The following is a 26,638-nucleotide window of genomic DNA, read 5'->3' as shown; positions in this document are numbered from 1 at the left end:
GTCGAAAAAGTAATGTCTCTTAATCAAAACAATATGTAAGCTCTTACAAGATAATAAAGGGAAAAATATTTCATATAGTTGTTTCTCTGGAAAGTGAGCATGGAGCAACAATAGCTTCACAGCTTCCTCTTTCCTACAGTCTTCAAAGATAGACACTTTGCCGGTTTCCCATCTTCTGAGAACATGCCTATGCTCCTAGAGGCAGTTCCATAGAGCTGGAAAGAATTATAACCTATATTTCTCCCAAATGAGCTAGGAGAAAGACTTAAACATGCAGAAAATGAGGGACAGCCCAGAACACTTAAAGAATGCTTTATAAAGTGCCCTAAATCCCAGTACAAAAGCAGGAGTACATTTTCAAACAATCAAAGAGAGTCCTGTCCCTGAGCTTCAAACAACCTGAGGACCAGGAGAACACAGCTCTAAAGCAATTTTAAAAAGATAAAATATTGTAAGAGGTTGATATTAGTAAAAAATAAATCAGAATATTAGAATTATTTAAAAACAGGAAGCAAAATTATAATCTGTGGCAGGCAGATTAAATTCCAAGTAGGGCTTATAGAGTGTACTGGAGATAAGCCCCCCAATAACGCTAAGCATCATGATAGCATATGACTTGAACTTAAACCAAAAATAACAATACAGAAAAGGCAAAAGTTTCAAAAAAAATTATTCCATTCACTATTGGGGTAAAAGCAGGTATTAAAAACACTTTACCTTCCACCAGTCAATCAGAAAACAGGTACTGAAGTTGTTTTAAATCAACCAGTCTAAATAACTTGCCACAAAGCATTTAACATGCTGGCTGATGAACAAAGAGCTTCTCATAACTGAGATGTGCATTCAGCATTGAGAGAGAAGAGCACTCCTTCCCCCTGTAGTCCTTAAGGCAGGAATCCGGGATTCCTCCTCTAATCAGTGGGCTGATTGATTGATTGATTGATTGATTGATTGATTGATTGATGAATCCACCCATCCATCCATCAATCAATCAATCAATCCATCCAACCACAACCCCATGGTTTCATCCCATACTGGTGGAATCAGTTCCTCCTTGAAGGAAGGCTAGATAACCAGTTTAAAGTAGGTGCTAACTGTTAAGCTGGTAAAGCTGGGTGGGAAGCTCATTTTCAATAAGACATGGAATAGCTAGACAATTGCTTAAATGACTACATGGACAATAAGGCAATTATACGTGCATTGGCTTGACTCAGATCCTAGAAAAATTTTGGAGTAGAAAATAGAGAACTTGATTAAGAATAACTAGAGTGGAATAAGGAGTTTATTTGGCATTGGCAAGGTCGCTAAAGGAACGCTACCTCTGCTTCTAATGAAAAGTTAGAAAACTGAACAGAAGAGCCATGTGGATAACTGAAAAACTGGGAGGAAAGTAATTTATACTTAGTAATTCTACGGGCTCAATCTGTTCACCTGAGCTGGGAGAATATTACGAAGCTCCCTGTTCATCCAACACCTCTTATGAGGGGGGGAAAAAAAGAAAACAAAGACATTTTCCACAGTGAAGAAGTTTAGAAGGATTCAGTTCCTAGAAATTGAAATAAGACAAATTTAGAGTCATAAATTACCAGACACTTTATCACTTGATTAATTAAGAATTAAGCAGTGAAATCCAGACAGGGTTTATATAGTCTGTCGTAGAAGAAGTCAGACCATATGATCTAAATGGTCTTGTTTGCTTTTGTAAGCCTGTAGCTTCATTACAGCTTTGCTCTCTCCTAGATATTTAGCAGCACATTTTTTATCCAGTCCTATTCGGGCTGCGTTCTCAAGAGCCCTTCTAAATCATCAGTTCATTGCATTGTAAACATAGAGTAACAAGCACAATAACTCTGTTAGAGGCAGTATCCATGAAACAATTTACAAGAACCACATCATTCATACTGATGATTACAAATGGGCATAAAAATTATTGATTGATGAAAATTATTGATGTTGGGTAGAACAACAGCTCCCATCATTCAGAGCTGCTTCTTTTGACGTTAGTTGTGTCTAAGTATTTCTATTATTACAGTCTGGTTTTAGTTTTAAAATTCACTCCATCCTCAATTGTGGCATCTAACATCTCTATGAAAAGTGAGACAAGGATCCAACCCTTTGCTTTATATGCACCATCACACTGGATAGTTTTTAAGAGGGTGTAGTTTTGTCTAGTTTTGGGGTTTTTTTTAAATCTGTGTTAGTTTTGAATATGAGAAGTGGCATAGCAGACTGACTGACAGACCTAATTCATTCCTATATATCTCTGACTTTGGAGACAGAATAATTACCTCCAGGCAAGCTATTCCAGTGCTTCCCTATCCTGAACACTGGAAAGGTTTTCCTTATGTCTCATTTCAACCTTTTCTCCTGTAATTTAAACCTCTGCTTGTTGTGCTGTCCATCCTGAACAAAGAATGCAGCACCTGAGCAGATAGGGGTGGCTCTGAATGAGCAATAGAAGGGAAGAGAGCAAGCAGCGTAATTTATAGTGCGTTATAGTAACTGTGATGGACAAGTTTTTCTTCTAATAGGACTCTTCCTTTTTAGTTCAAACAGAGTTGATCTCTGAACCCCAGTGAGTCTTGGCTTCTAGCGGCCATAAAGAGTGATTCTCACCCTTTTTACCATCCTGAAATTTGAGCTATGATGGCACAGTGGACTCAGCTGAAGATCCTCAAGATGGAAATTTATTTCCTTCCTTTTCAGCCCATCCGAGCTCAACTGGTTTTGGTCTAAACCGTGTGATATATGGCCTCATTACAGGGGTTTTGATAGAAGAGTGTAGCTGCAGAGAGAAAAATAAATGCAGGGCGGTTTGAAAGAGTCTGTGGTGAGCTATTTTCTCCCTTACATCCACACATAGATAGTTAAAAATGACTGCATTTATATATATCTACAAAAATAATACATGCAACATCTGTAAATCAGGGATTTTAAATATATAGGAACCGAATTATGCCTGTCATTGCATATTCCTGCACGTGGCAAATCTTTTTAGATTGGCTGTGTGCCTCGTTTGTCTTTCTTAACTGCTCTGTAGTCATCAAGAAGCCCCAAGCAGTTTGAGGTCCTAAGAAAGGTTGATGCAGTCTGTACGACTTTTGCAACTGCATCTGTGTGTATGGTTATCAGACACAGATAAAGGAAAGGGTTAGCTTTCTTCCATTGATCAAATTATGACTATTCTTAACAGGAATAGACTGTAGAGGATGCCACCAGTTTCATCTTGACGCTTTTGTAATATATATGCATGATATGAGATACTCAAATGTATGAAAGCTGTACAGCCTCCTGCTTCAGTTACTGAAATGGTCTTTGAGAAGACCACCCATCCAGAATTTGAGCACTGCAGTCCTCCAGGATTTGAGGACTGCCTTCCACCAGGTTTTGATCACTCTATTCCCCCAGTGTTTGATGGCAGTCCTCCAGGATTCGAGGACTTGAAGAATGACTGTTACGTTATTCTTTATTTAATGAAGGAACAGGTAACATTAGACACAAGAAGAGTAAAGCTCGAAGTCATTACAACTGAGTTTACTACAGAGATGGAACATGTCTCAGACACTGTAAGAATTGCCTTCCTTTTTCAAAGTAAAGAGGGAAGTTTGAAACAATTTTCACTGTAGCTCATTTTACTTTTATTGAAAATGCAATAAAACAGTTTGATGCAATCAAGGAAATGAGAGAACGGTATATGTTATTAAGATGGTTTTAAAACTGTGCAGTTAGATGTAATAACTAATGTATTAGTATCCAGGCATCCTTAAAAAATTCAAGAATATTTAACCCCTAAAGCATTGTTCCTAGGCATAGAGCAAGATCGTTTTGCCTGATAATTTTCAGGCTTATGACAAGTGTAAATAAAATGTTCTCACATTTGTCATCAACATGTATGAGGGAACGGAGGCCTGCGCTACTTCCTGCATTGTCATGTCAGGTGGAGTATAAAGAAATTCGGTGTATAGGTCAGTATCATTGGAGACATGCTAGATCACATGGTATCTCAAGCAATGACATTTTGTAATCATTTTATTATTCTTTGCTGGCATCCATTCTAATTTAAATGCATTTTTGCTCCACATGGGTGATCAAAATTGGACACACTACTCTAAATGTAGGCCAGTATCCTGCACACAATGTTAAATGCTTTCATATTTCTGTTACAGATACTTCTCTTGATACACCCTAGAATTGAATTTGCTTTTTTCACAGCTGCATCACATTGTCACTCTTGGTCATGCTGTGATCAATACACCCAGTTCTTCCCCTTCTATCATTTGAAATCCAGATAACTTCAGAATTTTTTTTGCCTTCAAGCTTAAGTGTTTGAACTTGGCTTCTGCACTGTTGCATCTCATCCAGTTTCACTGCTTCACTTCTCAGGATTATCCAGCTGGAGATGATGAGGACAAGGTAGGGAAACAATGAAAGAATGCAAAAAGAAAAAGAACTAAATGCATGAAAAGCAAGAGAAATTTGTCTAAAGGAAACTGTGTCAAAAGCAACAGGGCATAGTGGATCACTGAAAATGAAAGAAAACAAAAGATAGAACCAGAAAATAGAAATAAATGGAGTAGGGGAGCAAGAAGGGTAGACTGAGTTCAATAACTTAAAATTGCCCAGAAACTTAACATACCACATCAAACACTAGAGAAGTCTCTCTGGTGCACTTATCCCTGTGTGCAATTCATTTTAGTAAACTGATGGTGGTTTTGGTATAGAGAAACTAGGGAAAAGACAGTGCCCCTGTCTTAATCCTGGAAATTCATGTCCTTTTTTTGTCTAAAAACAAGTTAAGATTGCACCATTTTATACAGGTGAATAAGGATTTAAACCCATTTTATAAAAAGGGAAAGCTGAGTTCTTGTGGCCACCTGGCCACAGCAGGCAGGAACTTGGTGTCCTGCCACCACACCGTGCTCCATGCGAGGGTCTCGCACAGGCAGCAGGAACACGTGCTTGTAGGGCAGATTCATTTCATCAATCTGTTTTGGGCAGATTGATGAAATCCCTGAGCGAAAGGTATGTAACCACTGAGCTTTACTTGCAGTTCTGGCTCCAGGGTAATTTCTGGAAAGCCTAAAGGAAAATGCGTAGGCTGGAGGAGAAACTTGGCTGATAGCACTAAGTAGAGGTATTAGAGTAGAGGAAAAATAGTCTCAACTATTACCCTTAAAAGAAAAAAGACTTGGACCTAAATTTGCTTGAAGTCTGAAAAAGGGTGCTTTTCAGCCACAGACATGTCTATCTTCATAGATAGCACATGGATCATTTTTTAACAAAACTGAGGGTATATCTAGACCCAAGCACCATGACTGCGCACTTTGCATTTTTTTAAACAAGCCAAAATGCAAAGGTAGAATATGAAATAATGAATGAGGTATCAGACTGGAAGAAACTCTTGAAACATGGAACCTGTTTTCCACAATCATGGGCAATTTTTTAAGAGCAAATCAGAAAAGGTAAGTTAGAATGGAAGATGCCCAGAAAAAAGTACATAAATGGGACAATCAAATAGTGATATTTCCCCTGGCCCTTGACTAACACAAAATAGATATTGGGGGGGAGGAAATTAAGAATTATTAACTCTTATAAATATGTAATCATGTTCAGAACAAATGCAATGGCTATTATGGTTTGTGTAAAACGCATTTGTACAATGATTTTTATAGCTATGTACCAGGGACCGACACAAACGTAAATCTGAATTCCGATTTAATGTCAAAACTCCTTGGTAAGTGGAATTAACATTGCTTTCACGGCTTCCAGAATAGCTGAGTTTGGCAGAACTCAAATGCTGTGGTAATTGTAAATGCAAATGATTTGAACGAGTGAAAAACAAACCCTGCTGAGATATGCCCATGCAAGCAGATGCAAACAGTAGGGCTAGCCAAGAAAGTTACCTCCAGGCAATGTAGTGGTATTTATTGTACTACATCTAGCTGTACTGAAGAAAAGAGGAAAACTTGGAGTATTTTGAGGATTTTCTATGGGGATATATCGGGTATTTCCCATAGGAAAAAGCCTTTTATACTGGCCCTGCACTTAAGGTCAAAGGGAGAGGATGGATGTGCACACGAAGACACCCACTGTACTCCATTTCATCTTTGCCATGGGTAGTGAGGCCATAAAAATACTCTTGCTATGACTATTACTGGTCGTTAGGTGGTTAGGTTATGGTTATGTTTAAGTTAAAGTAGCACATTCAGCATCACATGCGTAGCGGGGCTGTGAACAGGGGAGACTCACTGCAGTTCAGCAGCCGACCAGCGTGAATCGCAGCACTTAACTCTCAATGCAAAGACACCCTGGAGACACTGCTTGAGTCCACGCGAGGCTGCTACGGATGGCGCAAGGACAGTGGTGATACCCTGCAGGGCACACTGCTGGCACTGCCAAGTTGCACCACCCAGAAGGAGGATACGGCCATTGGTTCTCAGCCGCAGCAAGTGCCCCGGGCATCCCCTTGAGCCTCGAACCTCTGGGAGATGCACACTGGTTGGGGTGCCATGTCACTGGTGAAGGATCTGCAGGAGGGGGTTAGCAGACTCGGTGGCATCCGGAAGGACAAGGCTGAACCCAGTGTCCGCATCAAGAGGAAGTGGTGGGAGATGACAGTCATCAGAGACACCCTCCTGGAGGTGGAGGGCCCTATCTGCGAAACTTCGAAGGTTTGTTGCTTGCTGGGGGAAGATTTGGGAAGTTGCAGAGAGATTGCCAATGCTCCTCTGGACCCTCGTGCTATTACCCGTTGCTGCCCAACCACACAGGCACCAACAACACAGCCAAGGGAGGCTTTGAGCATATCCAGAGCGACTCAAGGAGTCAGTGGAGCAGGAATATATAAAAAGATGAAGTACTTGATGTCTTCCCCAGATTGGTCACGTCTGCTTTTGGCCTGAGCCTAGAGACAGAGCCTCTGGGAACACAGTTTTACCCACTGCAGAGGAAGATACAGTGCAGAGGCACTGGGCACAGGGCACAGGGCACATAAACCAGCTGGATATAGAAAAGTCCATGGGACCAAGCAGCGTGCATCCCAGGGTGCTGAAGGTGTTGGTTGATGTTACTGCCAGGCTGCTCGCTTTGAAAGGTCATGGCAACTGGGGGATGCTCCTCATACCTGGAAAAAGGAAATATCACATCCATCTTCAAAAAGGACAAGAAGAGGATCCACGGAACTACAGGTTAGATGGGCTGACCTCAGTCCCTGGGAAGGTAGTACAGCAAATATTCCTTGAAGCCATTTCCAGCCACAGGAAGGACAAAAAGGAATTGTGAACAGCAAGCATGGATATACCAAAGGCAAATCATACCTGACCAACCTGATTGCTTTCTGTGCTGAGGTGACTGGAGGTGCAAATGATTGAATGCATGCATAAATGGAAAAAAGAGCATATTGCTCAATGTATACCCTGAATTCAAGAAGGCCTTTGACAAAGTCTCCTGTAGCCCCCCCCACCAGTCAAACTGGTGAGATACGGACTGGATTAGTGGACCATAAGGGAGGTGGAAAACTGGCTGGTGCACAGATCTAAAGGATGGTGATCACTGGTATGAAGTCCAGCTGTTGGCCAGTTACTAATGGAGTCCATCAAGGGTCAAAACTGGGGCCAGTACTGCTTACCATCTAGTTGGTGGAATAGGGTGCACTCTCAGCAAGTTTGCTCGTCATACCAAGTTGGTAGGAGTGGCTGATAGGCTGGAGGATCCGATAAAACGAGACGTTTTGTGAACTCTGTCCATGGAGATATTCAGGTCTTGACTGAATGAGACCCCAAGTCAACCTGATCTAATTTAGCACTGGTTTGAGCAGGAGGTAAGATTACAGATCTCCATATGTCCCTTACTGCCTAAACTAACTCAATTTGCTCAATGGCAAATGACTTGTCAAAGTTGATTTAAGGAATGCAATTCCACAGCACCACAGAGATTATGAAAGTATCTCATGTAATAAAATAAAGACAGAGGAGTGCATGGTTGTTTTCTCCAATAGCTGAACAGGAAAGGAAGAGGAGAGAATTCAGTACAGAATGTTGCCACAAGGCCCATAAATACATAGTGGCAATGAATAAATTCAGGCTGAAAATTAAAATTAAATTTAATTTCTATATGGAAATTAAGGAGGGAGATATGGAAGGGCTTTACAATTGGAATAACAGAGGTCTACCTAGTCTTGAACCTACAAAGAGATGAACATGTGCTGATTGTGGGGGATAACAGTGTATTGGACTCAGCAATTCAAGAAGTTCCACTCAGATTTTCTTCCTCCAGCCTCAAGAGCTAGAAGGTTAACAATCACACCAAATGGTTACAACATCAGAAATTTCAAATTGCAAAAAATCAAAATGAAAAGATTTGCAATCCCCTTCTTTCACAGCTAACAAGTAGGCCAAACTTGTGTCAATTGTTCTAAGCATTTTTTTCCGAACAGATCATCACGTATTTGCTCTTAATCATTTGATTCAGTTCCATTCTAGCTTTTTAACCACAAACTAGCTTTCTGAACACTGGGTTTTTTTACTTTGGATTTGTTTCTTGTGGAGTTTTACCTATCATTTTTGAATTTATGGAAATCTGTTTTCTTGAAGTCCATTGCTTTTGTTTGCTTCCTTCTCTCCTTTGTTTCTGAAGACTGAACTCTGTCAAACATCTGTGTTTGCTCTTAATGGTTCTTCTACACTATGAGACAATTTTCTATGGGGTAATGTCTATTTTGCTGTTGTAACCTTCTGCTATTAATCTTCTTGCTACTTTTGAAGATTTCATGTTTCTTCTCCTTAATTCTCAGTTTTACTACATATATGCTATATTCACTCGCTGTGTTGTCCCACCATATTCATTGCTTTTTGGAAATTTCATATGAATTTCCTGAATATACAGTATACAAGGTCACTACAGCCCTTGGAGACTCTATCTGGGAAATTCTAGTTTACTTACTAATATTTTTATGAGGAAAAAGCATGCTTCTAGTGATAACCCTTTAACATCAGCCCCAATTCAAATCTTCATCTGTAACACTTTCTGCCTTAGCATCGTTTTTCCCAGTGTCAGCAATGGCAACCCCTATTGCTGAGGGACCATCAAGTCCAAGATTGTCATTACTCACTAGATAGCTGTAAACCAGAGCTGATCTATGATACCATTGGTGGTTCTTGTTGATATTTAGCCTTGAAATGTCTGAAAGTGTCAATGATATGTGTGAAACCTGTCTGGAGCAAAAAGCAATCTAGAAGTAATTTTCCTCTCTTGAAACTACAAGTCATCATACTCCTTCAGAACGGCAGACAACTTGCCTTCCCAAATATGTAATACTCTTACAGTTTCTTTTAATCACTGCTGGGCCACTGACAGTATTTTTTTATTTAGTATAGAAATTTCTGTTATTTTCAGTAACTCCTTGAATCATAGATGAAGATTTCTCTGCCGAAGTGGTACATTTAGTAACCTTTTATGTTTAACATTAGTTAAGGAACTCTTAGACCTTTAGTTTCCTGACAGTTTTCTTCAACAGTTGTCATTTTGTTCAAGATAGCATGCTAAAATATTTGCCATGGCATATTTCCTCAATTGTTTCTCTATACATTCGCTTTCACTTATACTATAGTAGCTAACTGAGCATTTCTCAGCAGCAGGACCCCTGAATAGCTTTTAAATTTTGTAGATAGCTTAGGGAATTGTGCCAGGAATTAAAACTTGTTTGGCACAGCTCTTATGGTTGTTGCATGTATACACCTTCCCATTATATCAAGCCACGCCAGACATTGTCTTTCTGAGGAGGATGAGAGAAGAACCAGACAGTCACCTCTCTTCCTACAAAATTCCAGCAAGGCAAGTCATGGCTGTAATGTTTCCTCCCTTTTTGAGAAATAAGCTTCCCCTGTCACTAACATGGGTGATGCATCGTCACATAGCAGAGTCAATGAAGGTGAAAAAGGTTGGACAACATTTGGAAACTGAGCTTCATGGGCAGTCCCAGAGAAACCCTTCACCTTAGTCTGAAGTGCAGGCTATATAAAACAACCTGTACTGGTCTTCCTCCAACTACTCGAATAGTGTATCACAACTGTCAAGCTGTACTTAAAGCAAAGTATTAACAGATTAGAACGACGAGGAAAACATATTCCCTGATGCACCCAGGAAATTAAAAATTTCTTGCATTTTTGTTGTTTTGGATGTGCTCAAGTATTTGGCTTTTGCAATTGCATTTGAAAAATATGAAAACTTAATCCCCAAATGGCCTAAGAACTCAAAGACCAGAACACAAAAGAGGAACAGAAACACACTGTTATTTTCCTTCTCATGCTTCCAAGGGCCCACCTCATAACACACAAAGTCTAGAAACCACACTAAACCAACCAGAATTGAGCATATATTAAGTGTGTATGCATACTACATAGCCACATTTTCATCAAGCTGCTGTTGTTAAGCTCTTATTCAACTTTTCTTGTATTTCAACAGCATGCAAAACAAGGGCAGATGTGTTGGGTGGGGCTGGCAAAGAGCTTTCCAGGGCAGCATGGAAGAACACGGGAAGGGGATTGAGGAATTCAGGTGTCTACCCGAACACCAAAAACTCTCTGCAAGGCCCTGTGATCCTCATCCCAAAACCTCAGAGGTATATGAGAGGTCTGTGCCAAAAGGGAACCTAAGATTTTCAGCCCATTCCCCCAACACTGAATGAAACTACTCAAATGCATCGAGATTCAGCTTAGACTCCAAATAGGGCCTCCAGGTTTATTCTGTGCGGAGAGCTTTGCTTGCATTGATTTTATTTTAAATTATTTTGTGGTTTGAGGATGAGTAGCAGCAATTTGTATTTACTCATGTGTTTTTACACCTTGATAACATCCTTTAAAGCCTTGGAAAAGCACATATCTTTGCTTTGCATTCTGTACAGTCAATCCTAATCTGCTGTTAGGAAACTAATACTGCAGAGGAACACCTGTGGCTGGGGTCAGTGGAGCACTGCCTGGAGCACTAGTGATTTCCATTTGTCTCAGGTGGATTCATTCCTTTCCCTCCAAATGCCCCTTAATAGACCATTTCCTTTTTATTGCTGTTCCTTTGCTGAAACCTGATGGTTGAGATGGGATTGCTCTGAAGACTGGATAGCACGGTTCTAGGTGACCATGAAATAATCACTCAGAAACTCCCCAGTCATCCTAATAACCCCCACGTTTAATTTCCTAACTTTTTCAGTCTCCCTCCATCTTAAAATCTCAACATCTTTCAAGGCATCCACTAACTCTTGCTGTTTTCCTTGCATTCCTTCTTTTTCTGTCCTATCCTTTTCAAAATGGGATCACAGCAGCAGAGCATAGGTGAAGATTTGTCAGCGAGTTACTGAGTGATGTAACACAGTTTTCAGTATTTTGTATTCCTTTGGTCACGTACTTTATTTTTCTTTTTTATTTTTCTAAGCAGCTGTTTTCAGCTATTTATAGTGATGCTGGTTTATTTATGAGCTGGTCCGAATTTGTCAGACCCCCTAAGAAAATTTCAACTTGTCCCTTCCAATGTTTATGGCAGACTTTATGTACGAATGTCTCAAACTGTTCACTCTGTTATTATATGAGGATAAATCTCCAAATAGAGTGAAATTAGCTGTGACTTGAAATTAGTTCTCCTCAAAAGTGTTGAATGTATAGGGTGTTTCTGGGGAAATCAAATTTCTTCATGAAGACTTTTAATATGACATCACAAAAAAATAGATTAAAAAGAGACAAAAGCTGTTTCAGATCATCTGTCATTTTCCAAACTTACATTCAGGAAAAATAGATAAGAGAGAACAGCTGGGGTACGTACTAAAATACCTTATTTACATATTAAATATAATAAGCCAAAGCACAGAGGAAAAAGCATAGAAAAGGGTACTGCAATCTCTGATGATAGTCAACAAACTTTTAAATGCTTGCTTTTGTTTTGTTTTTAAATGTACTTGTCATTCCCATGATAATAAAGGGCACTGCCACACGTTAACTATTTACTTACATAATTTGCTGAACTGTGACTAAAGTTCAGCGGTTAGATTTCAGCACTGTGCAAGCCTAAGTCCCCATAAACAATTAAAAAATGTTGAAGTTCTCCTAGTACATTTTAGCTTCATTAAAGCAATAAATGGTAACCCTCTAAAGATACTACTGTTAAAGCAATTTACTTCTCCATTGTTAGGAGCTCAATAGGAAAATAAACTCTTTTAAAACTAAGTGTTCATAGAAGAGGAGATGTGAAGCTTGCTGGAGCTAAGGAAAATAGATTGAATGCCTTAAACAGCCTCTCATGAGTCCCAGAAGGAAAATTAGAAAACGAATGAGCAAAATTGGAAGGTAAACCTCTCTTTAATGCCAAAAGAAAAAAAGCGAACTTGGGCAAGGGTCTTGTGATACAGTGCAAAAGATGAAACCCAAGATTACAAGCACCTTTTTTTCTCATCTTCACTTCTGATTCCGTTTTCCACCTCTTTCACCTTTTCATGAACTCTGCTGCACACTTCTAGCAGACTATGCTGCTCTAAGGAGTGTTACTTTTTTAGCTAGTTGGTATAGTTTTTAGATCAAATGCATATTCACCAATATATGTATTTTCCAGCTTCAAATAGTCACTCAAAGGCTGTAAAAGTGCTAAGTGCTTTTGCCGAAAAAACCCGTGTACAAGAATTCAAATCGACACATGCAGCTAGGTTTGCATTTTAACACTCTGAAGTTGCATCTTCAAAGCGTTCTTTGAAGTGAACATATGCAAGCTGTAAAATATTACTATTTTATTACATTTCTGCAAGCACAATTGCATTAATTGGCAATTTTGCTGAGATAAAGACAAGTACAATGGAAACCACATTTTGGGACAGAAGTTGTTTATTTAAACAGTACTTTGGGGGCATGTTGACATGGTGTCCAGCAGACAGTTTTGTGCCAGCTATGCCAATACTCCAGATGGGCAGCACACACTGATATGAAAATCATAGGTATGTTATAGAGCATGTCCTGCAACTGGGCTAAAAAGTTGCTTTAAAAAACAAAAGCTACAGCATGAACACCACTATGTGCAAATCTAAACAGCTTCCAGCTCACAGCTAGCTCTCTTCATTCCAGCTCAGAGCATGGAAAGAATTAGAGCCCAAATGTCTACATCTACCTGTCATAGACATGCCCTGTGTCATAGAATCATAGCACAGTTTGGGTTGAAAGGGACATTTAAAGGTCACCTAGTCCAACCCCCCTGCCGTGGCTAGGATCAACTAGATCAGGTTGCTCAGAGCCCCATCCAACCTGACCTTGAATGTTTCCAGGGATGGGGCATCTACCACCTCTCTGGGCAACCTGCGCCAAGGTTTCACCACCCTCATAGTAAAAAATTTCTTCCTTCCCTGTATGCCTAGGACTTGTGAAAATCAGCATACTAAATGTTAAGCAAGCTAAAATTTTTTAAGTAATACATTTTATTTGACCAACTGCATATTTGGAAAATGTAGACAAGCTTTTGGGAACACAAGCTTTTACTCATCTCTTTTTTTTAATTTTAAGCATATACCTAGAATATGAACATCACCAGGGATACTCAGGTTGGTAAAATTAGTTACATAAAAAGAAGTTCTAATTTTGACCTGAATGGTTATGGTTATGACCTAAATGGTTATCTACATATATAACTGTGTGTTGGAACAGTCTTTAGAAAGCATCAAGAAATCTCAGTCAGGTTTTGGCATCTTTTGTGAAAGGAGACAGGGAAAAAACAATAAAAACGTACCTCTTCTGCCTAGAAAAACAAATTTCAGGCTAGGTTCCTGACCTCGCAAATATTTTCACATACTTCCCATTATTCATAGGCAATTACCACAGGCAAAGGCTGAACTTCTGCATAAGAGTTTGCAAGATCAGAGTATGTAAAAAATGAAACCAGACATGCCATCTTGATTCTTTACTAAACTGCAATAGCCGAAAATTCAAGCCCACAATTTTACCATTGCAACAAATTTTCGTTTTGTTTATTGAAATTTTTATTTTCTTCTAAAGAAGATGTACTTTCTCCTCTAGTAGGTGATTTGTGATCAAATTAAAGACTCCTCCCATCTCCTATTACAAAATTTTAATCAACTCATTCAAAGGATACGTCTATCCACAGTCACGACTATGATCCAGCTTGGGTCTCAACTTTCATACCAGCTCTGAACCACACCAGCTGCATATCATTTGAAATACAGAGACGGCAGCACTCAGTTCCCCATAGGTTAATCCCCCTGCTGTAAAACTCCAAGCTCAGATTTATCTATTTCTGTGGCAGCTCATGCAGATGTTTAAATCACAAAGGATCCAGCACGTGTGCCCCTGCAAATCCTAATGGAGTCCGACTAGATCTGGGTGCATATCCTCATGGCACAGCTATATCCAGCAATGGAAGCAGCGTCGATGTACACAGCACTGATTTGTTACATGAGCATGGCCTGTAGAACAGACTATTATAGAAATGAACCCAAGCACTTGGAATTAGAGGCATAATATTCGACATCTCACAAGGAAGAGTGGGTCAGTGGAGGCTATAAAAGCAAGTGTAATATAGACTCAGTTTAGCAGCAGTGATTAGATTGAAGCTCTTCCAATGCAGAAACTCTTCATCTTTTAACTTTCTAATAATTAAGTCATTACAAGCAGACTAATCGCTCAAAACATTCGGTTTCACTCCCTCTTTTTACTGCTACTGGTTGCTTTCCATTAGAGGCAGCTACCCATAAACCTGGAGGCTGGCAGTGCCCCTGGGGGAAGACTCCCATAACTCTGACACAGCATAAAACTAATGCACATGGAAATAAAAATCAACTGTGAACGTCAACAGTGTTAAGAATCTACAAGAAAAGGAGACCAGGATGGTGATACGCTCTGTGTACCCTGCACTGCATCACGCAGAGGTTGGCCAGGGCCAGTGGCTTTCTTCCAGGGTGTATGGCCACATTCTGCAAAGCTCGGGTTTCTCCATAAGTATGCTCAAATCACATAGACTTTGTTACATCTTAGAAGTTCTTAAGTACATACTAAACCCTAAGGCCCATAAATACTTCACAGCACTGGGTCTTCTATAATTTGCATGAGTTATGGCTATGATTCACTATGGGATCAGAGCAGCCACATCAGGGTATAATAAAACAAGACATTTCTTCATTATTTATTTTGAAATGGAGAAAACTAATAGGAAACATAATTTGTGTTTTTATAAATTATCATCATTTTTCTAGGTTTTCTAGCACAAATTTGTAAATAAGATTTTCTGGGAAAAATGTGATTAAGCTGGTCAAAAGTGACAGCAGATGTTCTTCTCACCTTGGTCATACAATAAACAACACTGTAAAACTCAGTGGGGAGAATTCACTTACAGCTTTTGGGAAAATAAATCTTTTGAGAAAAGAATCAGGAAAAAAGAAAACAAGATCATCTAAGAGAGTTGTATTTGAGATAGCATTTTTCCACTCGGACAACTGCAATCTTAGGTATTCCAGTACCAGAGGCAAAGTGCTGGAAATAAAAGAATTGTCAAAGGTGTGTCGCTAAAGCTGCACAACATGACAGAACACCATTGCTGAGATTTGTATCCTTGTGTCTCTTCTACGTGCAGGTTTTGACCGACTTTGGTTTTCATGACAACGGAATTTTTCCTCACCAGGATGGAAAGTAAGAACCTTTTCCTAAGCCTGTTGCTCTGCTACAGTTTGCTCAGAGCTGCCACTTCTTATATGGTAATTGAAGAAAAGACAGAATGCAACGTGTCGAGGAGCAACAAAATGAATCTCCAAGACCTCCCACCCATCTCAATAGTAGGTTAGTAAAATCGGCCATTCGGTGCCAAATTAACAAAGATTTGCAGAAAATACAATTGTCGATTAATATGGATTATTCTGATAGCTTACTGCAACATTGCAATTTCATTCAAATGCCTTAGTAGTATGCAGAACTGCAGTGGCAATGCAGCCACAGCATCCAAGAACGGCAATGTGGCAAACCACAGTTTAGAGTGGGGAAAAAAAAAAAAAAAAAATCAGACAACTTATTTTAGTTTCAGATTTCACTTCAGGTCCTGTCATACTGTAAGTCTTTTTATATTGAAGAGAAGTGTTTTTCTGTTAATATGGGCATTAATCTTCCTTTGAAAGTCTAGTGCAAATAGGAGAAGTGAACATAACTTTTATTTTTTTAGGATCTGCTCTTGTGGCAGAGAACTCAGTTCTCTAAGGTATTCATATAACCTCAATTTACCTGTGTGCCAAGTGATCTTTAACCGGGGGAAGAAAAGAGCACTGCAAGGGACAGTCAGAGGTCATCTATTTATCCAAGACAGAACCAGCTATGTCCCCACCGTTCCTGGCAGGTGACCACCTGTCCTGTTAGGGAAGAACCTTGTCAGGGCAATGCTTAACTCTTTTCTTCACAAAATATTTCCTAGTATCTGCCCTAACTCTTTCAATGTAATTTAAGCCAATTTAAGCCTTTTTTCTTTCAAGAAACTTGCAGGCATTTGGGGATAATTAGCTGCAGTATGTCATTCATAACTGTGTCAAAATTTTAATAATTCTAAAAATAAAGCTTTTCTTGTTTAGCTCCTTTCTACAGGCTTTTAGGACTTTTGCTTACAATAGAATGGTTTAGGCTGGAAGGGACCTTTCAAGGTCATCTAGTCCAACCCCCCTGCCATGGGCAGGGTCATCTTCAACCAGATCAGGTTGCTCAGAGCCCCGTCCAACCTGACCTTGAATGATCCCAGGGATGGGGCATCTACCACCTCTCTGGGCAACCTGTGCCAGGGTTTCACCACCCTCACTGTAAAAAATTTCTTCCTTATAGCTAGTCTAAATCTACCCTCTTTTAGTTTAAAACCATTAGCCCTTGTCCACAAGCCCTGCTAAAAAGTCTGTCCCCATCTTTCTTATAAGTCCCCTTTAAGCACTGAAAGGCTGCAATAAGGTCTCACCGGAGCCTTCTCCAGGCTGAACAACTCCAACTCTGTCGGCTTTTCTTCATAGCAGAGGCGTTCCATCCCCCTGATCATTTTGGTGGCCCTCTTCTGGACCCGCTCCAACAGGTCCATGTCTCTCCTGTGCTGAGGACCCCCGAGCTGGACGCAGCACTGCAGGGGGGTCTCACCAGAGCAGAGCAGAGGGGCAGAATCCCCTCCCTCGCCCTGCTGGCCACGCTGCTGGTGATGCAGCCCAGGATACGGTTGGCCTTCTGGGCTGCGAGCGCACATTGCCGGCTCATGTCCAGCTTTTCGTCCACCAGTACCCCCAAGTCCTCCTCGGCAGGGCTGGTTTGCTTAAAGCAGGTTGGTTTCTTACCTTGTTTCCTGTATTTTCACTGCATTCTTGCTCAGGACAACATTTCTTTAAGGAGAAACAGTTGCCCCGTAATGCATTTCCAATGAAATCTGAATCTCTGAATCCCGAGTTAACTCAAGGTTGTTTAACTGCAAGTTTATTAAAGTTTGTGCTGTTTTGCAGCCTCTCAAGCCATATAATTGCATGGCTTTTGTGATCCTAGATGCCTTCAGTCTCATACTTCCAATAATTTTTTTATTCCAGTTAAAATCACAGATATAAAATACATTCCCTTCAGCTGATTTATGTATCTTCTCGTAAGAACGTGCCCATGCCTTAAACATGGCAGATAGGCTATGTCATGCCATATTGGTTTGCCAACAGACATCCAAGATAGCAAAAATGCCCTAATGCTCTCAGGTCTTTTTGCTTTGGATGGTTCTGCAATGCCTCACAAAAACCCTTCCTCCCTCTCTGCCCCATTGGGTTGTCTGCAAGAGACACCTCCTCCGGCAGGAGAAGAGCATCCATGTATCCTCACCACTCCATGGTGAAGCCCGGCTGCGCTGCTTTCCCATTTTATAGTCAACAGAGAGATGAAGCAATTAGCTGAGGTAAGAAAAGAAATCCACAGCAGAGTAAGGGGCTGAATCTAAGCAAACAGCATAACCTCCAGCTCACCTTTACACTCGTTCTTCTCCTACGTGCAACAAACAGAATGAACATTTGACACTGAAAATGCAAGAACAAATCAAAAGAGCAGATCCTGGCATAACACTCAGCTCTTCCATAGTCCGCTTGTCTTGGCTGACTATTCCAAAAAGGAAAATACAGATGCAAACCCCACTGTAACACCATTGGCCAGGGCTGCACTCACTTTCCTGGGGCACGAGGCATGTCCAGAGGTACCCCAAGGCCTTTCTGCAGCCCACTTGTTCAAAGGCGAGAGGCCAGTCTGATCCTCCACTACCCCACACCTAAAGAAAATTGAAAAAATCCAAAGTGAGTAATAAAACTGAAATAAATCATTCTTCTTTTTCTCATTCCATTGAATCTGACCTAAGTTTTGAAATAGTTGATTTTGTAGTTGAAATGGCACATGCTCAAACCTTTCTGGGTTTTATTTCAGACAACCAGTGCCACATTATCACTTATTAACTAAAATAATTGAATTATAACCTGATAAAATAAATATAAATTAATTGAAAGCATGCATTAATGCATGGCATGTGAAGAGCGTTTGAAAGTTCGTAGCCACCTTTGAAATGGGTGGAGGAAGAAGGTGCAGGAGAAAGGACACGCACTGACGTTGTTTTGGGGTTCACGATACCAGACCAAGGGACCTTCCAGCCCTGCTGATACCTCCCGCCGAGAGCAGGAGGATGACAGCAGATCTCATCATTTTCACTGAAGTGAGCTGGGAATAACGTCACCTGCCTCACTCCGGCGAATTGTGAGACGTAACTGGAAGCCCATCCTTTTCCCCTGGTTTTTGCTGGATTCTGTGCATCGCGCAGCAGCTGGATGAAGAAACGGAGCCGTGCCCTTCACGGCGCTGGGTGCTGAAATGACTGGGAATTGTTGCGAGAGGGAGAGAGACTGCCTTGGAGACAGTCCTGCAGAGGATGGAAACAGGTCTAATGCAAACAGGGGAAAGCAGCTGGAGAAACCAGCCAGACAGAAGCTGGAAGGGCAGGCGCAGAGGTGGCTCCTCCAGCGCTGCCACTGCTCCTCTGCCTGCAGCCCCAGCAAAACCCCTGCAACGCTCGGGGGCGAGGATGAAGCCGCACGTGATAATATTTATTATAACAACAGTGTCATGGCTAAAGGCTGAGAGGCTGGTCTTTCCCATCTCCACCACAGAAACAATTAATTTAGAGCAATTATTAAGAGAGTGTTTAAATAACTACAGCCTCGTCTCCCCTCCTAATACTGTCAATTTCTTTATGATTTATGAGTTATAATTTGTCACGCTGATACATATAATCTATTTTTGTATAAGCTAACAGAAAAATTTCTTGTCAGCTTGATTTAAACATTTTGGATAGAGCTTCCTATCTCAGTGACATTTTCTTATACCAAGTCCTGTTCCTTCCTGTTGGCTACACAGAACAGAGATGAAGGCGTTCGTGTTACAGCTCAGTTTTTAAATGTTGCTGTAGCCATACTTGAGTAATAAAACTCATTTGCAATCAGCTGTTTACACACCTGTCAATCAATCATAGTGCTCATGGTATCGAAAGATGATATGTCTGGCTCAAATTCCATAAAACCTGAGGCTGGCGTTGAATCACATCTTAAAAGGTAAGCAGAGGATTTGCTAGCATCAACTAGTAAAACATGCAATCATCTAATTAATGCATGCTTTTTATAGTACTTCAAATCACAGTTGTATCAACAGGGGTTAGAGGTGCGTGTTATCAATATTTTCACAAGCCTGTATTACATTTTCCCCTATTGTCACAGACGAGATTTGTAAGGAGCTGGTCAGTTGGGCAGTTGAAAACATAGTAGGTAGAGCATGAGGAATGTGAGATTAGAGGCCAGTTGAGAAAAGCAGGTGTTTTACCTAACGCAGAGGAACTATAGAAGAGACAATTACAGCACTCATCTGTCAAAAAAAGCATCTCTACATTTCCCCCTCATCTCTCCACTGGGCATCATTTTCTTCTTTACCAAATTTCTTGAAAAAAAGCACATTTACATCATACCAACGTTTAAATCTCTGTTTAATGACATCATATACCCTTTAACTGAATGTTATCAAAACAATTTTATAGGCAAAGCAATCCAGAAAATCCTGTGCCATTGTAAAGAAAGTTAAATTGTATAGAAAGTTAAATTAACGTGGAATTAAATGGATTATAAGCATCTTGGTTACCATCAGAATGTTTCAAAGGGCGGCATAACAAAGTCAACATAATCTGCCAGCTAGAAGCGGATCTAAACCACTAATCCCAGTTAGTGCAATGCCTTTTTTAAGACATGCTCATGTTAAGTGACAATATCTTTACATGCTTGAAGTATAGTTTTTCCTCCCACTGTTTCTTAGAGATGTATAACCCTAACTATAATGATGCAAGGATAATAAATGAAACCCCCCAAAACAGCCCAAAATATGTATTCTTCATTCTGTAATTCTGTAAATCCTGGCAATTATTAAATATTTTAAAAGATGTGGATAGCAAATACTGGAATAGACAAGGAGCCACTATTCATCAGTGGGCGTATGTAAATTTTTTATCCCAATCATTCACTACGTACAGGTAGTGTTTATTACAAACCTCACACACAAACAATTAAGGTATCAAAAATACCATAACAGATTAGTGAGCTGGGAAGTGTCTCACACTTTAACAGTTTTGCTGTGTTAGATGCCAAGACAAGTCTTAGTCATGGAGTTTATATATAGTAATAAATAGCATTAGAGCTGATATGATAACAACAACTGCTGTAAATGCTATTAGCCCTCAAAGGATAACATGAGCCAGTTCACAAATACTAGTGATTTGATCTAAAGAAAAAAAAAGTTACATCATTAACTCCCCCCCCTAAATTTACCAGATCCAAGATTCAACTCTACAAATATTCACAAACCTTTCAAAGCTACAGGCACATTAACAAAACACCTTTGCAAGTAACGTTTTGTAAAACAAGATGGTAGGTGAAAAAGGAACAAAGAACTGAAGAATGAAAGGTGGCATCATACAGATGAAGAGTTCATGCCAAATCAGCAAAGAGTTTTTTGCTTGTGAAAACCAGCACACGCTTGTTAATTCCAGCCAAAATTATGCAGGTAACACCACTTTTTACAGAAAAAAATATGGAATTCTAAAGTTTTTTCCTATTTTTGTTCATGTGACTAATGTGCATAAGTACCCCCATCTTTTACACAGAGACCTTTCATTTCATTTCTCTGAAATTATTTTCCTTGTTCGCATCTGGCCAACCAATGTGTAAAAAAGCCTTCCTAAAATACAAACATCAGCGCTTTTCTGCTTCACACGAGCAACAGCGACGGCACGAGTTCAACTCACGCTACGTGTAAGTGAGGATGGCTCCTAGAGATGAACATCTTCACCGCAAAACATGCGGTGATGAGGTGCAATGCAGGTTATCTGCCTTCTCTCGCACAAAAATAGTATTAAGCATCTCAATGAAATAATATGTGCTGTAAAATTGATTTAATATTATGTTGTGCTATTCTCTTTGAAGATTTAACTAAAAGATCCCAGAAAGTGAGCAGGAAAGAGGCAGAGAACAAGAAATCTTCCAAGGTGGGTGCCTGTTCAGAGAACACTGTTGAATTAGAACGGTTTATTACTTCTGTAGTTTTCCTCAGTGCATTCATCTGCAAGGCTTTTACAGCCATTCCCTGATTTAAATAATTTACATACCGTTTGAAGCTCCAAATACTGTAAAAACAGATGCAAAACATTAATGGTGGAATGAAAACTGTGATCTTACATTAGTTAGAGGCTATTGTTTGGGTTTGGGGGGGTTTGTTGGTTTTGATTTTGCTTTTGTTTTTCACAGTCATCTCTTATGCAAAAGGTACTTTAACCTTGAGCTGGTTTAAGTATTTATTAAATTATTTAGGCATCTGCCATAAAGAGGTTTCATTCTCAGTCACACCGTGCAGGTTAACTGTACAGGCCCTGCAGCCCAGGGGCACAAACTCACTATCTGCTGATTTTTAACTGCAGGTGACAAAAAATTAAGAGAGGCATACAAAGAAGTTGGTATTTGGTTGAAAATGTTAACGAGTACTTTTATCAGATCAGTAGATTCAGACTGATAGATTTCCTTAATGTGATGTTACCCATAGGTCTCGAATGTGAAGTATTACACGGGCTGGACTCCTATATTTTAAAGATTGTCTAGAAGAGTAGAAAATAGCATTTTTACTTTATTTTTAATATGTCATGTTAGCCATTTATAGCCAAACCAGTCATTGCTACAAGCAGAAACATTTAGAGCTCCTTCTTTTCCTTTCTAATTGATGTCTTGTGTCGTTAACTTTCCTTAAAACACTTCCTAAATTCGCAGGATGACCCAGGTTGAAAGGGGCCTCCGGACATCAGCTCAAAGCAGGACATTCTTGCAATCAAACTTTGTCAAAGTATTTTGGCTTAAAAGGTCCTAAGGCACTTAGAGACCATAGAACATTTTACCTTAAAACTGAAACTCCTAAGAAACCACCAAGCTAAAAAAGTACATAGGGTGCCTGTAACTGGAGGGCTCCAGAGATCTTTCCCAGGTCCCAGGCACAGGCTGATCAACCCAAAGCCTTCCACCTTTCCAAATCACAGACAGAGAAGCAGCGCTCCTTGGGTAGGCTGAGAGATCTTTTTCAGCTCACTCACCTGTGTCTGCAGTTAAGGATTCCCATGGACAAATCTGGTGCACAAAGGATTACCAAGCTCCAAAGGCAGCTTGACGAACAAACCATGCGAGGTAGAGCATTGCCAAGTCACCTCCCTCTCTCTCAGCCTCGCAGCTCAGGAGACAAAGTGGGTACCAGCCCCACAGATTGCCAGGGAGGTTTCACTCTTTCACGTGAAAAGTTTGGGGATCCAAGACTAATTCCTTACTTTGTTTTACTGATAACGTTGTCGTCTTTGCAGATTCTTGCATCCCTTTCTTTACCGCTGCCACATTCTTCCCTACAGAGCATTTTCCAATGCTCTATCCAGTCATATTTCTAATTGCCCAAAATACGGGGCTCATGAGGTTTACCATTTTGCTCGGTAGGTTGGTCTCCAGCCAGCATTTCCCATGAACCAGTCCCACCACATCTCTATATTGCTCCTAATATAGGTCTCACTGCTAGCAACCTCCTACTCATCTCAAGCCAGAAGTTCCCACAGTTCACTTTCTTTGCACCTACGCTTTATTCTGACCCATAGTCATTTTATGTTTATATGAATTTTCATGTTTTTTCTTCTAGAAAAAAGCTGAACTGAAGATATCTCCGAAACCAAGGCCCACACCAGCTGCTGACTGTGTGCCAAACTTCAAAACCTGCAAACCACACTTGAATTCATGTTGTAACTACTGTGCTTTGTGCAAATGTCGAATTTTTCAGACTATCTGCCAATGTCTAATGTTCAACCCGAAGTGCTAAGCCAAACCAGGAACACAATAAGGCTTCTGTCTTTCATTAGCTTCTCAAATGTATATTTCAAACTGCCCCATGTGTACAGCAACCAAAGTAGAGAGTTTTGAAGCTGGCAGCTTGGATTTGCCCCTCTTAAAAAAAATTGTCCATTAAATTTTACGGGGTGAATGCTATCATAAGCAGGATATTTTTTTCAGGGAATTTAGGTGGCAATCTCCATGTGCTGCATGCAAGCAGTGACTGCAGGGAAAAAAAAATTATCAAATGCTGTATCAACCCTTAAAAGCTCAGAAAGAGCTCTGAAGGTATGGATGAAGCTCAAGGCAGCAGCAAACGGGCGTCTAGAAGACGTCTTTCTCTTGTTCTTGAGGCTCTTTGCCTTAATCTTGAGTTATCTGAGATGGCACAGGAGGAAACCCCTTCTTGGTTAAACTACCCGGAGAAATGTGGTAGGTCACAGGAGAGCAAGGAGGGAGCAGAGCCAGAAGCTGTCCCCAGCACTGAAGACTCTTCATCTGCCAGACTCGAGCTCTTGCTTTTCACCTCCTCTGTTCTGTATCTACAATGTTGCTGTCCCCCACTCCTGTACACTTTTTTTTTCTATGGGCTTTTCTTGATTTTAGTATTTTCCCTTCGTCCCGCTGCTATCGCCAGTGACCACAGGAGCCACGTGCACTCCCAGGGCTAGAACCACATCTTCTGTGTTCACTCCACCTGCCCGCTAGATGACTGCACTGGTGTCCCTACCAACGCTCTCTAGCTTTCACAATCAGATTTTTCTAACGATGAATTTCTAATCCCAATCCTGAATTTTCTAATGCTCTGTGCAGGTCTAATTGAGAGGAAATTTCTTTACTGATTTATTTCTAGGCACGGCTGAGGGCTACAAAAATCTTCCAGGCAGGCAAAGATGATACAGATGATACTCTAAAGGGGCTCAAGCCATATGAACGTCGTCTTCTTCTAATAATCAATCCAAAGCCCAGAGCTCAAAACATAGGCCAGATGCTGACAGAAATGTTTGTTCATCTTAGAGATATATCTAGATGACAGAGATTAATCTAAGAAAGAGCCCAAATGATGACAGGATGTCATTGTGTTCCTTATCTTTTATAAAATACATCCGCTGCCATATATGATGCAAGCTTGAATTCTTTTAAATGTACATAAGTATGTCTTTTAACCAGATATCCTGGCTCTGGAATCTGTAAGCTATTCAGTTATGATAAAAAGAGCATGAGAAGGAAGAATAATACATTACAACGGGCTTAGGAAACAGAATTTTGCCCCTTCTTTTACTAGGTAAAGATGTAGATTACCGTCAAGTTGTTTCAAAATTCTCGTAACTATAAGAAATTGTCCTTGGTTCATATTAAAATCATATCAATAATCACACAACAACTTCTCATGTGGAAACAATACCATTTTCTTACCAGAACATCCAGCTGGTCAGAAAAATTATATTTTACCAGGGTGGAGGGGAGCAGGAGGAGAGGAAAGGGAAGGAAGGAGAGCCAGAAATCAAACAGCTGCTCTCTAGACAGCAGCTCCCACTCCAGCTTTGCAGAATCGCAGAGTGGCTGCGGTTGGCAGGGACCTCTGGAAGTCATCTGGTCCAACCCTCTGCTTAAGTAGGGCCACCTAGAGCTGGTTGCCCAGGACCATGTCGAGACAGCTTTTGAATATCTCCAAGAAGGGAGACTCCACCACCTCCCTGGGCAAGCTGTGCCAGTGCTCAGTCAGCCTTGCCATAAAAAAAAAAAAAGTTTCCTGATGTTTGATCTCTCCAGTATGCCCATGTCTCTTGTACTGGGGAGCCCCAAACTGGACACAGTACTCCAGGTGTGGCCTTACCAGTGCGGAGCAGAGGGGAAGGATCATCTCCTCAACCTGCTGGCAACAGTCCTTCTAACGCAGCCCAGGGCACCATTTGCCTCCTTTGCCGCAAGGGCACATTTCTGGCTCGTGTTCAACTCGGTCTTCACCAGGACCCCCAGGTCCTTTTCTGCAAAGCTGCTTTCCAGCTGGGCGGGCCCCAGCATACATTCGCGCATGGGGCTGTTCCTCTCCAGGTGCAGGACTCTGCACTTCTCCGTGTTGAACTGCATGAGCTTCCTATCAGACCGTCTCTCCAGACTGTCGAGGTCCCTCTGGCTGGCAGCTCGACCCTCTGGCGTATCAGCCACTCCCTCCAGTTTTGTGTCACACGCAGACCTCCACTCCGCCCCATCATCCAGATCATTAATGGAAATGTAAGCCACAGCTTGCGACTGTCAGCTAAGGAAACAGAAAGTGCCGAGACCCACAATGAGGAGCTAGAGACGCGGAAGCTGAACCAGCAAAGTACAGGATGGTGCACGTATGCAATAAAGGAAAAGGAAAGATCCCTTCATATGAGAATGAGGGGATTTGTTTTTCAACACATATGCACGTACTTTTTAATATAGCATTTACATGTAGTGCATTTTGACAAATGTGATTTATTAATAAGCCTTTTTTGTAACTGGAATTGATTAGAAAGATGTTATGCTTTCTCTGCCATTCATCTATCACACCAAAGAATATATATAATCAAGTACTCCGAAATTGTTATTAGCCTTAGTGACTTTACTTGTCTGGGTAAAGATCACATTGCATGAGGTATTGATAGAATACAGAAATCAGTAAAACATGTACACCTAATATTTGCTTCCTGTATTTAGTTTGAACAGATATTTACATCGAGTTGTTTGTAAGTGTAAGAGTTCTCTAAGGGACCTATCTGAAATGTCATCAGCACACAGATAAAACATATGCATGACAAAGAGAGTTTAATTTTTAGTTGTCACATACCAAAATGTCTCCACTGAAAACTTATTGGAGTTCAAGCTTAGAGACAGACCCAGTAATGCTCCATGACAGAGTCATTTTTCTCCTAGAGACTAATGGAATTTTACCCTAATTACAGCTTAGTAGGATTAAACACAAATAAATCACTGTTAGCTTTTCTGAATATCACGTATCTTGTGTGAATTTAAAACAGATACTGTACTTTCCCACTCGAAGTCCTGACTTGATTGCTTATTGTCACACTCAAAGACCATAAAATCCAAGTTTATCCTGATGGATGAAACAAATAGTAGAATTAACATCTTAATGACTATACCAAACTAGCTCTAAACTCATAGTTTTCCAAGCTAATTACTGAAACTGTCTGGGAGACCCCAGAAGGAAAAGAA

At 40.5% G+C, this 26,638-nt stretch overlaps 1 protein-coding gene across 1 annotated transcript; it reads left to right on the top strand.

Moving 5' to 3' along the window:
* Positions 1-15,628: 15,628 nt before the first annotated feature.
* On the top strand, positions 15,629-24,366 carry ASIP (agouti signaling protein). The gene is made up of 3 exons (XM_075166079.1): positions 15,629-15,809; positions 21,515-21,576; positions 23,250-24,366. The coding sequence occupies exons 1-3, from the start codon at positions 15,629-15,631 to the stop codon at positions 23,424-23,426; spliced, it is 420 nt and encodes a 139-aa protein (XP_075022180.1). The 3' UTR covers positions 23,427-24,366.
* Positions 24,367-26,638: the final 2,272 nt, after the last annotated feature.

This window comes from Calonectris borealis, chromosome 17 (genome assembly GCF_964195595.1).
Source record: "Calonectris borealis chromosome 17, bCalBor7.hap1.2, whole genome shotgun sequence".
Taxonomy (NCBI): domain Eukaryota; kingdom Metazoa; phylum Chordata; class Aves; order Procellariiformes; family Procellariidae; genus Calonectris; species Calonectris borealis.
Note: the sequence above shows the minus strand (reverse complement) of the source record. Positions and strands in the feature narration are given on the sequence as shown.

Coding starts and splice junctions, on each gene's coding strand:
- ASIP (XM_075166079.1), top strand. CDS start 15,629: ATGACAACGGAATTTTTCCTCACCAGGATGGAAAGTAAGAACCTTTTC. Junction 15,810..21,514: donor CCCACCCATCTCAATAGTAG/GTTAGTAAAATC, acceptor TTCTCTTTGAAG/ATTTAACTAAAAGATCCCAG. Junction 21,577..23,249: donor AGAACAAGAAATCTTCCAAG/GTGGGTGCCTGT, acceptor TTTTTCTTCTAG/AAAAAAGCTGAACTGAAGAT.